Here is a 12217-nt window from a genome sequence, read left to right on the forward strand (position 1 = left end):
GAAAACCACAAATAGAACTGGTCATCGAAGCATACGCTCACTATCAAAGGTCAACTCAAGCCAAGATTCTTCGGCTGTGTGTGTACTTACATAGCGATTAGTAAGGAATCTGCACACAATTTGTTACAGAGATCCTCCAATATATTCGACTTGGGCCAGCAATTCTACTCAATGGTATTCCCACGCTACCAGGTCTCTAATCTATACAATGTGTCTGTGACTTTATCTGAGTATCACGGAAATGGGTCTCAAATAATTGAAAGCTCCACATACCTTTTGATGTTCCACACATCGCAGTCTGCATCAGAAGACTAGCCTCTTGGCAATGGGTCCTGATTGGTAGTCAAATTTAAACGAAAATAGGCGTATTCAGCATTTATGAAATAGTTTGGAGAATTAGTAATATACAACTGTAGGCTCTTCAAAAAAAAAAAAAAAAAAAAAAATCAGCAGGATTTCCAAAACAAAGTGATCCTAATAAAAGGTGAGACCCACTTTTTATCAGGATTGCTTTGTTTTACTTTGTCTTTGGATATCTGGTAAGCCATTTTAAGACCAATCTTCATCAAAAAAAGTTTAAATTCCTCTTAGAAGTGTATGCTTTTTAACATTTCATGAAGTGGTTTCAAAGTATCTCACAAAAATTTTTAAGCCAGCCAAGTCCTCACCTCAACCAATACTATACGATCCCTTGAAGCTTCCTACAATACAAAAAAAAAAAAACCTTGTAAGTGAAAAAAAAGGAAAGTTGAGTAAATGAGTAAAAGTTATTATGCTGTTAAGTAGCATCTTCTATATACAATACCTAAAAAGGCAGACTTCCATGGTGACTTTCTGTGAATTCAAACACATTAAGGTTTTACTCGGTGAGCAAGCAAACCATGTATGTGCCAAAATTCACGGTCAGCGAGAAAGACGATATTTTGTACCTGAAGCGTGATCGTCCTCCATCTTCCTTCGGCTGCCCAGCTTGGGCTGCGGCTTACTGTTGGCCGGCACTGATGTTGTCATTCCAGGCCGGGGCAGGAGGCTTCCAGCGGTGGGGGCCGGTTTGTTGAAGAAGTAGGGCATCTTGAGGGCCTGTGAAAAAAAAAAAGACATAGAGACAGTAGGAGAAAGATCTGGATGGCAGTCTCTGACAGACTTGGGGTCATTTTCAAGAAACTTGTACACTTTATGCAGATGAGAGCTTGAAGTTAGGTGGAGCTTCTCTTTAAAGGAAAATGAAACCCAAATATATACGTGGATTGAGCGAATGCAGCAATGTTGATAAAACACAACAGTGAAGTTTGAGGAAAATTGATTAATCCATTCAAAAGTTAGGAATTTTTAAAATTTTTGTACAGCCATCACTTGATGAGATGACCTGGGAATAATTTTCCAACTCAAATTTGATCATTAAAGCAATTTCAGCTGACAAACAACAAAAATCGTGTACACTTCTATGGAATAAAACTGCTACATAAAAGATAGTTTGTGTAGCAAATAGTGTAAAAATGCATGGTGAATTGTGATGCCATACCAGGAAAATTATTCTTTGGAAGACTAGAATATTTTGTGATGTCATGCATGGACAATGATTAAAAGAGAACTCACTTTCATATTTCATTTTTCTACCATAATGAAAGAGCACTGGCTTACCACTTTCAGAAGGTAGAGGGAATAGTATTATCCTCAACAAATGTCAGTAACTAGCAGAAGGAATGTGAACTTTCCCACCTCTTTATATTTTTGGATTATTGTATTCAAAAACTTTTAAGATTCAAACTTTTGATTGAATTGTTTAATTTTCCTCAAACTTCACTGATGTGTTCTACTAATTATTTTTTTATTATTATTATTTTTTGCATTTATTCAATCCATATATCAAGTTTCATTTCACTTTAATATCCAGTACAAAAGGAAAGTGAACAAAAACATAATATTATAAACGAAATCAGAAAGGTAACAAGACATTTGCTCCTGCGACAACTGCTCTGGTCTCATTTTCTCCAAGGACTTAGGGTTAGGGTTTGGGTTGTGAGAGGGTTTTAGGTTTAGTTTGAAGTGAGGATTAGGATTAGGGTTAGGGTTATGCTTGTAGGTAGAATTTATGTTTTGGCTTAGCATGCAGGTATTTCATGGGAGCAATTGTCACAAGAGCGGTTGTCATGGAACCCATCAGAAATGAGGCTTTCTAACCTCGGTGGCTTTGCACCGCTTGCAGGGATTCATGAGGAGCAGTGCCCGTAGGAGGTCCAGGAGGTCATCGGTGGCTGCGGTGAAGATGTCCTGGAGTGGGGTGCCAGGAAACTTCTTGAACACGATGTAGTCTGCAAGCTCAGACATGTTCTGAAAAAAAAAAAAATAAAAAATCCATGCAGGAATGCTGATAATGGAATGAAAGAAGATTACCAAATCATGGGCATGCTGCATTACTATCATTTGTTTATTCCCTTTTTTCATATTTCATCCACTTTTTTTTTTTTTCCTCTGTGGCACTTAGTCCACAGTTCCATCCATTACACTCCGCATCCAACCATCTCTCAAGTTTAGCAGAATGGGCAAAATTAACAACAAACTGAGTAACATATAAGATTTTTTAGATTCTTTAAACAAACTCTACAATTTGTTCCCTCATGTTAAACTATCTGAAGCCTTTGTCATGGTCTCCTATACAGAGGAAACTTTGATAAGACATAGATTTTGAACCACTTTTTTATATTCTTTACAGGCCCAGCGATATGGTGCAATTAACTCACTGATAAGAGGCCAAAGCTTTTGAATTCTTAACAGTCATCGAAGCGCTGTGTGGAGAGAAGGACAAAAAATCTCGAAAGTTCACCTCCTCGTACCTCCCTTATTTTACCACCAAATCCCTTGAAATTTCAAACATATATCTAATATGGATATATCATCCTTCATGTGATTTTTGGGCAAAAATGCTGATGTTTCTTTCGAGACATGCATATTTTTCTGTTTGAGTAGACCGTGGGAAAGGGTTACAATTTTTTCCAGACATAAGTCTGCGCCTGCATGATGCATTGGATTAACATATCACTAGTCTGTATACACCAGACCCACTACCTGCGAAATTTCGTGTTTGTGCAATTAGTAGTTAGGTGAAAATAAGAGCAAAAAGACGACCGAAATTAAGAGAAAATACTGGACATGAACAATTAGATCATCCTGCGCATGCATTCTCTACTGGTCAGTGCACGCTTAGCCAATCAGCGGTGTCAAGTTCAACGCAATGTGACAGGGTTCGGTTTTCGGTCCACAGGGTGGTGAGTGGGCAAGAGAGGAACCCTGCAATGTGCTGCAACTGTTTCATGAAGCACAAAAACCGATACATCGGACTGCGTACTGCTTACGATATGGATTTTACGTGGGTCACAAGTGACAGTACAGTGATCTTGATTTTTTCCACGCATAACCGTGCGCCAAATGATACAGAAAATATATTTGGAACTCAGTATGGATATACTACCATAAGTCATATACCGAAGTTTCATTTTTGTGCAATGAAGGAAAATGTGAGAAAATAACACTTGTTTTGAGACCAAATTTTTTGTTTTGAAAGCTAAGTCTCGACATTATTTTCACACATTTATCCTCAATAAAACCCCAAATAACTATCATTACAAGTTAGAGAATAGTTTCTTCTTCAATTTGCTGTATAAATTTAATCATTTGATGGCTTCTGAGGTGAGATATTGCAATTGTCCTGCAACACTTCCCCAGCGGTTTTGCATGTTATACACAAGCTGTTTACTGTATGCAAATGAGGCTTCGTGGTCATATGCTTTTGGCGTGTTAATTGCACCGTATCGCCGCGCCTGTTTAAAACAAAACTTTCCACTTTGAACAAAAGCATAAAATAAGTCTTGAATCTCACACAGAAATGGAAATCAAGAATCCATACTACACGGGAAAAAAGGAATTATCTCTCATGGTGCTGCATGTTTGGACAAGACTATTCATTCATACTCTCCATACTGAACTTAAAACCAAGTGATGAAACCCCCCTTAACAACAACAGCAACAAAACTCCTAGTTACTAGCCTCATTTCAGCTGTTTTAAATACACTTCTCACCGGCCATTCTTCCTCGGAGGGTGTGCCCAGAGTTTGGAAGATTCTACTGAGCTGGTCCAGGTCTGACTCCCCTGGTAGGAAGGGCACCCGTAGGAGCAGCTCTGCCAGGATGCACCCCATGGCCCACATGTCCACCCCGGTACCATAGATCCGGGCCCCAAACAGGAGCTCTGGACACCTGTACCATCTGCAATGCAAACATTTTTCACGTAATAAACAACAGCAACTGCAAAATGATATAATATACATCAATACACACAAAAAACTACAATAAATTTCAGCCGAATCAATTCTTACCAATAACTGCCAATACCAGCTTACCAATTTCTAACAAATTGATCTTAGTCTGGCTTTAGATCATCTGTTATATCTCACTTTGTTTGAGTAGGGGCTTTTGAACACCTGAACAGTTTTCATTTGCTTAAAATCAAACATAAAGAATCTCTGTAACTACAACATACACAACACTTTTTGATGAGTAATAACACAAACTGAATTTAATTGAAATAAGTTGAATTTAACACAAACACATTCTTCTATACCTTTGCTTTGAGCCTTTTTTTTTTTCATCATAATCATGTCTGTTTATTTGACACATTTTTGTGTTCACACAGTTATCATAAATAAGGCTATTTTTCCATTCATGACTGACCTTGTCACCACTTGATGTGTGTAAATTCTATTTGGGCTGCCGTAGAACTTGGCGAGACCGAAATCGCCGATCTTCAGGACTCCTTTGTCATCAACAAGCAAATTATTTGGCTTCATATCCTGGAGAAAAAAACATGCATTAATGCCAGAACGTGTGATACAATCTCTTAAATAATCTCATAAAAGCAAACTGTCGTTGGGCTGACAAAACCTTGTATCTCAAATTTTGTTGGAAATTACTTTTTTGGATTAATGGTCAGATAATCAATTAAGTGATGTCCTGTCCAAATCCTACTTCTAACACCAACAATTAAGCCACCATGGCATGTCAAAGAAAAGGCTATCCCATTCGTTATTAGTGTTTTGGCTGCCATGTTTTTTTGGCTCTCCTGAACATTTGACATTTTGTAGATACGAGGTCTTGTGGCCCAGCGATGAAATACAGTCAATACAAGTATAGCATTTTAATGTTTACACCCCACATGAAGTAAAAGAAACAAAGGGGAAAATTAGGTGGATCTTCATATTCAAACCTGCTGAGAACTATGAACTGGAGCTACATGAAAGACCATATAAATGCTTTTACACTACATAAAGAGAAAGAGAAAGCATGTGGGCAAAATTCAGAATTCAGTATGGAACAGGTTAACCCGTTCCTTACGGGAACCTGGTTTACCAGGTTCCCGTGGGAGCAACTGATATACGGGAACCTGGTTTACCAGGTTCCCAAAATGAAGACAAGGGTGCCTGCTTCAGTGACCTAAATCCATGTTTCTTTGTGTTAAAATGCTCAGAAAAGTGGGTTTGATAAAAAGATCAGAGTTTATTCTATCAGGATTTGTTCTCCTGCTGTTTAAAGAAGGGGGTTTTACAGTATTATGTACCTTTTCCTGATTTAGTGTTTTGCTTGTTCTGCTGTAAACTCGTACGAACATGTACATAATGATCAAGGCTGAGATCAGTTAGAAATGCAGGTTCGCTGACCCCAGTCACCTCATTCAGGTACCTGGTTTTGCGTAGAACAAAAGATTCTGAGAGCTCATCAGCGCACGCTCTATTCATACCTCGCACCCGATCGATATTTCCATTGTTCACGGGCACATGTTTGTAGTTGACCGTAGAAAGGGGGACACAATGAACCGCTTGACTGCCTTCAAACAGCTGTATTACCAACCTGTGTGCCTCTCTGTCGACGGGCGAAAAGAATCTCGTTTGGGGGCATTAAAGGCACTCAGAGAATTGCGGAAGGAACGGGTTAAATAGTATACCAAATTCTGTAACAGACAATGACATTATTCATCAATACATGAAACTGGCAAACAAATCACAGTAAGGATTCCACCTGACTTGCTACACACCTGCATCCCAAATACGTGCTCCTGAAAGCAAGGTGAGTTTTGTTGTTGTTTTTTCTTTCAAATGCCATTTAGGGGTTATATTTCACAAAACAGATATTTGACATTCACTACTACATACATGTAGTGTTGTGGATTACATATAATTAAATCTGACGTGCTTAAAACTGAATTCAATATTGTATTTCAGGAAACCTGTGCATAAGAAGCTTTTATCCCAATTGCCATTTACAGACATTTTTGTGAGTGGACCCCCCCCCCCCCCCCCCCCCCCATTTCAACACCCCCACAATCTTTTTCCTATGGTACTGACCCTGTGCAGGATCCAGTTTGAATGGAGATACTCCAGCCCCCTCAGTGCCATGACAGTATAGGCTTTGATGTGCGCTGGAGTCAAAACTAGATTGGTATCTTTGATGATCACCTGAGAAGAAGATTATGATAAGAAGTCATCCTTTTGCAGCTGAGAAGAGGCAAACACTAAAAAACAACAACAACAACATGAGATTATATAACTATCATGCATTACATATTTGCACATACACTTTATGACGTGCGACAGTGTATAGTAAATAGGGCAATTCTTATATGCTTTTATTTGTTTGTTTGAAACTACTGACACTTTGCACAACTTGCTTAGAAGTCATTTAGCAAACAGAAATGATTACCATTAGGCAAACCACAATAAAACATGGTAGAGTGGGATGGGATAGGTTGGACTATGATTGCAAAATACCTGCTTCTCCTAAAGAGCATATTCCAATTATAGAATGACATGTACAGGACTTTTTGCTTTTATTTTACATATTACATAGAGCACAAACAATAAAAAGCTAAAGGGACTGTGCAGTTCTGGTTGAGGTGAGGATTTAGCTTTTAATGTTTTGCGAGATATTCAGAAACCACTCTTTGAGACGTCAAAGAGCGTACAATTCTAAGGGGAATCAAAAGTTTATTTTCGTAAGATGAAAATCAGTTTTGAAATGACCGAGATATCCAAAAACAAGGTGAAACAAAGAGATCCTAATAAAAGGCGTGGCCTGTCATCTTTTATCATTATCGCTTTTTTGATATCTTGGCCATTTGCAAACCAATTTTCATCAAATAAACATTGAATCGTACTTAAAGGGGAAGGCTAGTAACTGATCAGTGGGAATCAGTGGAAATGCTGGCAGATGATTATTCCAATCCTTGTGGGATTCATTCAAGAGTTCATTGTATATCTATTGTTGCGTGACAATGATTTGCTTCAGAACGGTCTCATATTCAAGTAATGTGCATATTAATGCTCCGTCACTGACCAGGGACGCTAACCTGGAAGCATTAAACTGCACATTACTTGAATATGAGACTATTCTGAAGCAAATCATTTTCACACAACAATAGATATACAATGAACTCTTGAATGAATCCCACAAGGATTGGAACAATCATCTCCCAGCATTTCCACTGATTCCCACTGATCAGTTACTAGCCTTCCCCTTTAATATATGCTCTTTCATATTTCTTAAGAGGTTTCTCATTATCTCCCTTAGGAATGTTATAAACCTGAATCCTCCCCTCAACCAGTACTGTACAGTCCCTTTAAATCTGACGGATATGGGAATTTCTGCTTTTAATTTACATATTACATACTACGCAAACAATCAAAAGTTAAATCTGTGAAATATTGACAGTGAGTGGAAGATACTTCTTGAAGACTAAGCAGCATGGGGATACCATGGAGTGGGAAACCTAACCTGTCTTGGATGTATTCGAGAATCCCCGTAATAAATTGTGTACAGTTTTGTCCCAATCTCTGTGTTTACAATACATACAAAGCCAAAGAATCTTGACTGAAGTTGACCGTTACTGATGAATATACACTTTGGTGGGCATATCGTTGACCAGTGCTATTTGTGCTTTTCTAATGTACCTCAGTGGGCAATACTATGTATAAATATCATAAGTATTCACCCATGAATCCCTATGCTACTGAGTCATTAATCCATTGAAGATGAACTGATTTTCTTATAACACGCATTTCCCATTCACAACAGCCTGAGAAAACTCGGGTCTAGTCTTCAACGGGTTAATTGAGGAGAGAGAGGATAATGTGTGTGTATGTGTGTGTTAATCAAGGATAAAAAGGAGTCACTATGGCGAGTGTGATAATAGAAGAAAGATTTATCAAGGAGATTGACACATTATGTGTGATGAGAAGATGACACTACAGATATTGTATGCAAGTCCAAGACAACAGCAGAAAATGAAGCTCACAGTTTTTATTCACTCTATGGCACTTTGGGTTTGAAAACAGCTCTCTCATCAAAGACTTGAAAAGTCAGAGCGAGTGATTAGGACAAGGTGATAAGACTCTGGTTTGCCTTCCTTGTGGAAGAGGAAAACAGTAAACTGCCCCTCAGGGGCACTAAAGTACATGAGTTCACTTACCTCAAGATCCGTTTCCATGAAGTCAAAAACTAGGCTGATGTTGGAACGATGACCAAAGCAGTCCAACAGCTTGATAACAAAAACAGTGAGATAACATTAATAAGTAACTCGTATGTAGTACCAGCTACATGTATATTTCCATTTATCAGTGAGTTACAATGCAAGACAAGTATAATACAATGATGTCAAGATTAAATTTACCTACAGTGATTACACTGAAAACTTTGTGAAGATATCTCGGTTGGGTCTTCAGAAATGTGAAACTCAGTAAAGGCCATAATATCTGCCTTTCCAATGATTTGAAATCATTATTTGACCCACACTAATCAGTCTCCCCTTGACTTCACCTCTGATTGTAATATGAAAATCTTCCATGAATGCAACAGGACCAAAAGATAGCCTGCAATGTACACATAACTACACATTCATTTTTCTCTTTTCTTTTCCCAGTTATTTTCCCAATTCCAAGAGAAACAATTCTTTTACAGGAATTGTGGGCTGAAATTGACATTACACTGTACAATAAATGAAATTTGTAAGTTTGAAAAACTTACCTAAGTTATAAGTCATAATCAAATGTTGGATTTAATGATGAGAGAACCAGATACTCTGTTATCGACACTGATCCTGAATCAATTTCCAACTTCAAAAGATATATTCCTGTGGGGTGAGCAGCATTACTTAGGTTGTACCACAATACAAGACTATAGTCAATTTAGGTCACATTTTCTAAACCCAGGCAGCCAGGCCTGGTGTACCCAAGATTAAGGTTGGGGTTACCTGTTTTATTTTTTGTTCTGTTTTTCATTTGTTTCTGTCTTTTGTTTGTTTTTGTTTTTTAATCAAGAATGACATGAATGTATCATATCTTGATTTGCTCATGTGTTGATATCAACTTGCAATGTCTTTATCTACTTACCCCAATGATATTGTTATGTCTTAACTCCTGGAGGAGCTTGATTTCCCTGAGAGCTGTGCGGTTTATTCCATCCTGGGCCTCGGCCCTGTGGCCAAGCTTGATCTGGAAAAAGGGTTGATTCAGGGACAGGGCATGATCACAACATTAAACTAAGGTTTAAACTCAAGTAGGATAACATAATATAGATGAATGAAAACATATCTAGACTTTCTAATAGGTAACTATTAGACTTTCCTTGCAATGGGAGAATCAAATGGTCTTACAGTGTTGTGGTGTGGAAAAGAGTACTGGTTGATAAGGCAACAGGGCTTGGTCACAATGTGAACACAAACAAATTTGGACACAAGAGGGGAAAACATTTACAAACATTTTTTCTTTCAGTATTGCACTTCCACTAAGAGATCATCAGAAGGACCAAGAGTATAATCAGTAAAACACTGCAAGTCTACATGCAAGGGTGTTTATTTATTTTCTAAATTTAGTATTGCACATATTTCACTTCAACTACATGAATGACAACACACATCAATACATACAGTAACAGACAGTTAGCACTGTGCTACCAGCTGCATAATCAGCTGAGACTATAATATGACTGTTTAATGTGAAACTTACAACATACAATGGATGTCAATAGCTCAAGTCACAACTATGCCAAGAGTACTGACACTAGTATGATGTGAACAATTCGTTTCACACAATTTTGTCACATCTCACAGAATTATAGAAAGTATTTTTTTCCTGTATATCTTCTACTTTATAAATCATTTTGTGTGTGTGTTGTTGGTTTTTTTTTTCATATTTGTCAAGTACTGATAGTCACATGGGTATCAATGTTTGCCCTCCCCCCCCCCCTTTTTTTTTTTTTTTTTTTTTTTTTTTTTTTTTGATGTGGGTATATGGGGCACCCTGCTCTTATAGAGAGGAAAGTGGGACCTTTTACATGTGGGACACGAGCTGTGACTCCATCACACATAAGACCTCCATTTAATGTCCTATCCAACCAAGGGACAGAGCTGCTTTTTTTCTTTTTCTTTATTTTATTTTATTTTTTGCCTCTCACTAGAGGGCACAGAGCACAATTTGTATACAACATCCATGACTCAGCTAGTGAAAGTGGGACTCCAACCAGAGCCACTCTGATTGCAAACCGTGCTACCACCTAAGCCTGTCTCACGACCACATTTCACAAATCATGACCAGACACAACTTGAAAGGGTTTTTATGCTATAGTTACATTTTCACAGATCACTTTGCAACAATGGTAAGAAGAAAACCACATTAGAAAACAAACCTTTTTAACTGCTACTATCTTGCCATCATGCTTGAGATCCCGTGCTTTGTACACTGTAGCAAACTAAAGTGTGACGATAAAGAAATAAAGAGTTCCAACTTCAAACAACTCACTCATCTGACACAGTATATTATTTACCTTCTTGCCCTTCACCCCGTTTACTGACCAGTTTCAGTTTACATTATTACCGAGTTTGTTTAGTGGTTTGCTTTAGATCTGTTCGAATAAAACTAGAGTGTGAGTGTTACTATGTTAGTGTTAACTTACAGTAGAAAATATATGCACATATAAAAAGAAATTAGGCCAAGTGTGCATCTGATTTTGGTGCTGTGTCAATTCTTTTTTTTTTTTTTTGTCTCTATAGTATTTACTATTACTTTACTATTTAAAAAAGAATGACAATTGAATTGAATTAAAAAAAAATCATTGTCCTTTGTTGTTCCTTAAATTGTCCTTGTCTGCAAGACTGCATCGTTTTTTAGTTCTCATAGAATTTCTAAATTCTAATAAAATTTTACATAGAATCTACTTTATTTTTTAATACACCATACACCACCATTATTGACCACAGGCAGTACCGGTACACATAAGGGATAGAATTAGTAATAGAGATCTGACATTTTGGCGTAGACTATGGCCTTGGAATTGTTACACCGACACCTCGCCACTAGGTCCTGCTGCGCTGTTTTGTTGGCTCCTAGCATATATGCAACTGTGAAGTGAAGTGTACTGCATACTTACTGCGATCAGCCCCATACGCATTATGCGTATGGGACTGCTGGTCGCAGTTACTGGCTAGAATTCTACATACAGTACCGCGGGTGATGCACAGACTCTTAGGCCTACACTGATATCAACATGTGGGACTGAACGAATAGAACATTTAACAAAAAATGAGTTTCCTCTCATGTAAACTATCATAGATTCATATATCATTGTACAGATAGGAGCGCCATATTATTTAAATGATTACCTGCCCTTCTCCTAGGAAATCGATCTTTTCGTAAAGCTTTGAACGATCTCTGGCAAGAAGATTTAGTGCCATCTTCGTCACGCTGCGCAAGCAAGATTTGATAAGGGATGTCGTCTGCTGCCCTCTTCCGATCACATGTTTAGAAGGGAGAAGCGCGCGATACAAAACATGACACGAACATCAAAAAGAAAAGTACGTGTATATGAAAAATAAGTATAAAACTAATAAGAAGGGGCAGACTGATGGCTGACTAGGCAATGATTCTCGAAATAAACACACGAAAGTGACATTACCTCAAAGAGTAACGGTTCTTCACTTTGTAGTTTTGCTCATTTCATTTCAGGTTTTGTATCAGTCAGCTAGAACATAAAATGTAATGAATTGATCATAAACTGATTGACCACCCCTCCCTCCCCCCCGCAACTTTTTGAAGTATGTAAGGCATTATTCCCTAACTCTATAAACACTCTGCACTGACCAGCGCTAAACCTAAAAGATGCAGCTAGATCAGCTAGG

General features: G+C 37.9%; 1 protein-coding gene across 1 annotated transcript; it reads right to left on the minus strand.

Moving 5' to 3' along the window:
- Positions 1-303: 303 nt before the first annotated feature.
- LOC140230589 (cyclin-dependent kinase 7-like) lies at positions 304-11802 on the minus strand. The gene is made up of 10 exons (XM_072310732.1): positions 11702-11802; positions 10729-10791; positions 9435-9536; positions 8516-8584; positions 6396-6506; positions 4729-4847; positions 4077-4263; positions 2182-2331; positions 930-1080; positions 304-332 (listed from the first exon to the last, which is right to left on the minus strand). Exons 1-10 carry the CDS (start codon positions 11771-11773, stop codon positions 304-306), a joined length of 1053 nt encoding a protein of 350 aa, XP_072166833.1. The 5' UTR covers positions 11774-11802.
- Positions 11803-12217: the final 415 nt, after the last annotated feature.

Source organism: Diadema setosum, chromosome 7 (genome assembly GCF_964275005.1).
Source record: "Diadema setosum chromosome 7, eeDiaSeto1, whole genome shotgun sequence".
In the NCBI taxonomy this organism is placed as follows: domain Eukaryota; kingdom Metazoa; phylum Echinodermata; class Echinoidea; order Diadematoida; family Diadematidae; genus Diadema; species Diadema setosum.